Source organism: Lytechinus pictus, chromosome 18, assembly GCF_037042905.1.
Source record: "Lytechinus pictus isolate F3 Inbred chromosome 18, Lp3.0, whole genome shotgun sequence".
Taxonomy (NCBI): domain Eukaryota; kingdom Metazoa; phylum Echinodermata; class Echinoidea; order Temnopleuroida; family Toxopneustidae; genus Lytechinus; species Lytechinus pictus.
The window spans coordinates 26244018-26250000 of NC_087262.1; the positions used below are offsets into that span (position 1 = coordinate 26244018).

At 63.4% G+C, this 5983-nt stretch overlaps 1 protein-coding gene and 1 non-coding gene across 2 annotated transcripts in view; one reads left to right on the forward strand and one right to left on the reverse strand.

Moving 5' to 3' along the window:
* Positions 1-3745: 3745 nt before the first annotated feature.
* On the reverse strand, positions 3746-4693 carry LOC135157458 (uncharacterized). The gene has a single exon (XM_064112815.1). The coding sequence runs from the start codon at positions 4691-4693 to the stop codon at positions 3746-3748; it is 948 nt and encodes a 315-aa protein (XP_063968885.1).
* Positions 4694-5823: 1130 nt separating this feature from the next.
* Positions 5824-5983, forward strand: part of LOC129284202 (small subunit ribosomal RNA) — a 1817-nt gene continuing 1657 nt past the window's right edge. Inside the window, exon 1 of the ribosomal RNA XR_008586826.1 lies at positions 5824-5983. This exon is cut by the window's right edge and continues 1657 nt beyond it. This is a non-coding gene — a ribosomal RNA (small subunit ribosomal RNA).

Here is a 5983-nt window from a genome sequence, read left to right on the forward strand (position 1 = left end):
AGCGACGGCCAGCCCAACAGCGGTCGGCCAGGCCCCCGTAGGTCGAGGCCAGGCACTCGCTCTACCTCTCCGACTCGGCATCGACACCCTGGCCAACTCCAGACGGCCAGGGCACCGTACCTCGAGGGCAGGCAGCCGCCATTACACTCCGAGGCGGGCAGGGGCTGTTGAGCGGGTCACAGCCCAACAGCAGTGGGCCAGGGTCCCGTACCTCCAGACCGGGCAGCCGCTCTTCCTCTCCGACGTTTCCAGGGGCTTTTGAGCGACAGCCAGCTCACCTCCAGTCCACTAGCCCCCCGTAGGTCGAGCCCAGGCACCCGCTCTTCCTCTCCGACGTCGGCAGGGGCTCTTGAGCGGGACACAGCCCACCTCCAGTCCGCTAGCCCCCCGTACGTCGAAGCCAGTCACTCGCACTACTTCTCCGACGTCGGCAGGGGCTCCTGAGCGACAGCCAGCCCAACACCAGTCCACTAGCCCCCCGTACGTCGAGGTTAGGCACCCGCTCTTCCTCTCCGAGGTGGGCAGGGGCTGTTGAGCGACACCCAGCCCAACACCAGTCCACTAGCCCCCCGTTCGTCGAGGTTGGGCACCCGCTCTTCCTCTCCGAGGTGGGCAGGGGCTCCTGGGCGACAGCCAGCTCACCTCCAGTCCACTAGCCCCCCGTACGTCGAAGCCAGGCACTCGCCCTACTTCTCCGACGTCGGCAGGGACTCCTGAGCGACAGCCAGCTCACCTCCAGTCCACTAGCCCCCCCGTACGTCGAAGCCAGGCACTCGCACTACTTCTCCGACGTCGGCAGGGGCTCCTGGGCGACAGCCAGCTCACCTCCTGTCCACTAGCCCCGCGTACGTCGAAGCCAGTCACTCGAACTACTTCTCCGACGTCGGCAGCGGCTCTTGAGCGACAGCCAGCCCACCTCCAGTCCACTAGCCCCCCCGTACGTCGAAGCCAGGCACTCGCACTACTTCTCCGACGTTTTCAGGGGCTCCTGAGCGACAGCCAGCCCAACACCAGTCCACTAGCCCCCCGTACGTCGAGGTTGGGCACCCGCTCTTCCTCTCCGAGGTGGGCAGGGGCTCCTGAGCGACAGCCAGCCCAACACCAGTCCGCTAGCCCCCCCGTACGTCGAAGCCAGTCACTCGAACTACTTCTCCGACGTCGGCAGGGGCTCCTGAGCGACAGCCAGCTCACCTCCAGTCCACTAGCCCCCCGTACGTCGAAGCCAGTCACTCGAACTACTTCTCCGACGTCGGCAGCGGCTCTTGAGCGACAGCCAGCCCACCTCCAGTCGGCCAGGGCCCCGTACGTCGAGGTTAGGCACTAGCCCTTCCACTCCGGCGTTTTCAGGGGCTCGTGAGCGACACCCAGCCCAACACCAGTCCACTAGCCCCCCGTACGTCGAGGTTGGGCACCCGCTCTTCCTCTCCGAGGTGGGCAGGGGCTCCTGGGCGACAGCCAGCCCAACACCAGTCCACTAGCCCCCCGTACGTCGAGGTTGGGCACCCGCTCTTCCTCTCCGAGGTGGGCAGGGGCTCCTGGGCGACAGCCAGCCCAACTCCAGTCCACTAGCCCCCCCGTACGTCGAAGCCAGTCACTCGAACTACTTCTCCGACGTCGGCAGCGGCTCTTGAGCGACAGCCAGCCCCCCTCCAGTCGGCCAGGGCCCCGTACGTCGAGGTTAGGCACTAGCCCTTCCACTCCGGCGTTTTCAGGGGCTCGTGAGCGACACCCAGCCCAACACCAGTCCACTAGCCCCCCGTACGTCGAGGTTGGGCACCCGCTCTTCCTCTCCGAGGTGGGCAGGGGCTCCTGGGCGACAGCCAGCCCACCTCCAGTCCGCTAGCCCCCCGTACGTCGAAGCCAGTCACTCGCACTACTTCTCCGACGTCGGCAGGGGCTGTTGAGCGACGGCCAGGCCCCAGTAGGTCGAGGCCAGGCACTCGCTCTACCTCTCCGACTCGGCATCGACACCCTGGCCAACTCCAGACGGCCAGGGCCCCGTACGTCGAGGCCAGGCACTCGCTCTTCCACTCCGAGTTCGGCAGCGGCTCCTGAGCGACAGCCAGGCCAACAGCAGTCCGGCAGCCCCCCCGTACTTGGAGGTTAGGCACCCGCTCTTCCTCTCCGAGGTGGGCAGGGGCTCCTGGGCGAAGGCCAGCCCACCTCCAGTCCGGCAGGGCCCCGTACTTCGAGGTTAGGCACCCGCTCTTCAACTCCGAGGTGGTCAGGGTCTCTTGAGCGACAGCCAGCCCACCTCCAGTCGGCCAGCCCCCCGTACGTCGAGGCCAGGCACTCGCCCTTCCACTCCGACGTTTTCAGGGGCTCCTGAGCGACAGCCAGCCCACCTCCAGTCCGACAGGGCCCCGTACTTCGAGGTTAGGCACCCGCTCTTCAACTCCGAGGTGGGCAGCGGCTCTTGAGCCGGACACAGCTCACCTCCAGTCCACTAGCCCCCCGTACGTCGAGGTTAGGCACCCGCTCTTCCTCTCCGAGGTGGGCAGGGGCTCCTGAGCGACAGCCAGCCCACCTCCAGTCCGACAGGGCCCCGTACTTCGAGGTTAGGCACCCGCTCTTCAACTCCGAGGTGGGCAGCGGCTCTTGAGCCGGACACAGCTCACCTCCAGTCCACTAGCCCCCCGTACGTCGAGGTTAGGCACCTGCTCTTCCTCTCCGAGGTGGGCAGGGGCTCCTGAGCGACAGCCAGCCCAACACCAGTCCAACAGGGCCCCGTAGGTCGAGGCCAGGCACCCGCTCTTGATCTCCGAGGTTCGGCAGGGGCTCGTGAGCGGGACACAGCCCAACACCAGTCGGCCAGGGCCCCGGAGGCAGGTCCATGGAATTGGGCTGTGTCTGCCGGGGGCTTTTCTTTTTTTCTGAAATAAAAACTTTATCTTTATTCTTATTTCGACAGGATGTCCAGGCCGCCAGTCCTCCGTGCGTCGAGGCCAGGGCGTCGCTCTTGCAATCAAGAGTTGTCCGAGGCCTGAGAGCGGGAGACATCCGAACAGCATGCCGACAGGCCCCCGGAGGCAGATCCATGGAATTGGACTCTGTCTGCCGGGGGCTTTTTTTTGTTAAATTTATAATTTCATTTTTATTTCGACAGGATGGCCAGGCCAGCCAGGATTTTATGTGGTAATACGTCATGCCCTTCCTGTTCGAATGAAATTGTTACACTATACTGAAATGCTGATAAGACAATACAGGGGGAATGCAGTGATTTTTGGAGCTGATATGTGAATTATACTACATGCAGATTATTTGAATGAAATTTGTAATTGTACGCGATGGGTGGACACATCTTAGAACATTTTTCTTTGGTGGTAATACAGTAACTATTTTTTTTTTTTGTTAAAAAAGGTACCATTGATTGCAACGTGTGATTAAAATCTTTTTGGACACAATACAGTAGTTTTTCGGAAAGTGTGTCATTACTTCATGCTTGATTCTGAAATGATTTTTTTTGAAATACTGAACTGCCTTCAATGAAACTTTGATTACACACCTCTAATTCAATTCTTTTGGGATTCAACATGCTAATACTTCATGCTATTATCATGGGAAGGAAATTTTCAAACTGCGATGAAATGCAAACAACACACATGCATTTTAAACCTCTTTGGAGGCAGCACAGTACCTTTTTGTAATGTATGTGAACACTTCTGGCTGCTCACCGGAGATTCCGACCGGCAGAACTCGACGCAGCGGGCCGAGAGCGCCCCGCATGCCGGGCCGACCCTCCCGCTCACCCACGCAGGAGATGGCGGGAGATTGTGACGGGCAGATCTCGACGCAGCGGGCCGACAGCGCCCCGCATGCCGAGCCGACCCTCCCGCTCACCCACCCGGGCGTCGGCAGACGATTCCGACCGGCAGATCTCGACGCAGCGGGCCGACAGCGCCCCGCATGCCGAGCCGACACCCCCGCTCACCCAGCCAGGAGTCGGCAGGAGATTCTGACCGTCGGATCGGCCGACAGCGGGGGAAGGGGCCGGGGGTCCGCTCGCCGGACTGTTTCCCGCGAGAACGGGGTCGTCCGAGGGCGCAGGCTCCCCGCGGTGGGCACCATCGGATTCGCCGTCCTCGGTTTGCCCAGGGCGGCCCGAGCCCTCCGCCGCTGCGCCGTCGGGTCGTCCGGTGTCGCCCTCGGTGTGAATTTCGCATTGACTTGCGTGTTGTAAGCGGTGTTTATCGGGAGGGGTCTTTCGTCCTGCTGCCAGGGGGTCAAGCGGGGACGCAGGGTCCCCGGGGTGGGTACCATCGGACGCGGCGTCCGGGGTTTGCCCGGGGTGGGCCGGGTGCCGGGGCGGCCAGGGCCCGGCCTTCGATTTTCCACGGGCGGGTCGGGCCGGCAGCGGCACCCACCTCGACCGGGCGGCTGGGCTCGGCGGGGAAGGAGCAGGGGGCCCGCTGGGCGGATTTTTTCCAGCGGAGACGGGGTCACCCGGGGATGCAGCGTCCCCGGGATGGGCACCATCGGACGCGGCGTCCGGGGTTTGCCCGGGGTGGGCCGGGTGCCGGGGCGGCCAGGGCCCGTGCTTCGATTTTCCACGGGCGGGTCGGGCCGGCAGCGGCACCCTCCTCGACCGGGCGGCTGGACACGGCGGGGAAGGAGCCGGGGGGCCCGCTGACCGGATTTTTTCCAGCGGAGACGGGGTCTTCGAGGGAAGCAGGGTCCCCGGGGTGGGCACCATCGGACGCGGCGTCCGGGGTTCGCCCACGGCCGGCCGGGCCACCCGCCGCCGGGCCGGGCTTCCGCTGCTGCGACGCCTTCTCGTCCGGTGTCAGCCTGGATTCGGGGTAAAATTCGTATTGACTCGCGTGTTATAAGGGGTGTTTTGGGGGAGGGGTGTTTGGTCTCCGGAGACATATATAGGGAAGGGGTGTTTCTTGGAAATTCGGCTGCTTTTCGCCCTTCAGCGGGATTCGGACGCCCTCCGCCGGAGACGGGCGATGGGAAGGTCCCTCCGGCCGCTGAAAACACCCTCGTCGGGAGAAAAAACGGATTTTTGGGCCAACTTCCGGTTTAGGATTTTGTACAGCGCCGTGAATGGAAAAAGGAACTGGCGCACGATCTGGAGGGTCGAAAATCCCTATTGAAACGCGTGTTGTAGCGTCGTTTTAGGGGGAGGGGTGTCAGACCACCCGCAGGATATATGAGGGAGTGGTCTCGAGCGATCGAGCACTCTCGTGAAAAACACACGTAGTACTACGTTATAGGCATGAGGCCCTCGCACCGGCCCGCAAGAAGAACCCCGGTCGTCCACGGAACCCCGGGAGGTCCTTGCGGCCAGGCGAGGCAAGGTTGGCATGGATGGAGAGAGGTGGCTGGGGAAGAGGGCTGCGCCCCATAGCCGCAACGTACGCCCCCCGCGCCCGCCGGCCGGGGGTAGTCGGTTGGTAGAGAACGCCGGAGAGACCGACGGCCCACGCGGTCCGGCCAGGAAGCACGGGATCGCAACGCACGAGAGGGAAACAGAAGGGAGCCCGATCGCCCGCGCCTCGCGGACACGTCCTTCTCTGCCGTGGACTGGAGCTTGGTGTCCCGTGGGGTTGTAGCTTGCCTCGATCTTCGGACCGGCCAAGCCCCCTGTGAGCCCATGATTCTGGCGAAACGGGTGAAGGCACCGTCCCGACGCCCGCCGGGCGAGCACTACCGGAGCGTCCCCCTGCCCCGCTCCCCTGCACGCACCCCCGTCGCCCACCCGGCCGGGCCCTTGGCCGCCGTCGAGAGGGAGAGAAATGGAAGGTTACGAATTCGGGCGGCTCGCGCGAGCCCTGCCCGAGCTGCCATCGGTCGTCCCCCCGGGACCCCGCCGGCAGCTACCTGGTTGATCCTGCCAGTAGTCATATGCTTGTCTCAAAGATTAAGCCATGCATGTCTTCGTGCAAGCTCCCCGGAGCGAAACTGCGGATGGCTCATTAAATCAGTTATGGTTCATTGGATCGAGTCCCCCGGACATGGATAACTGTGGTAATTCTAG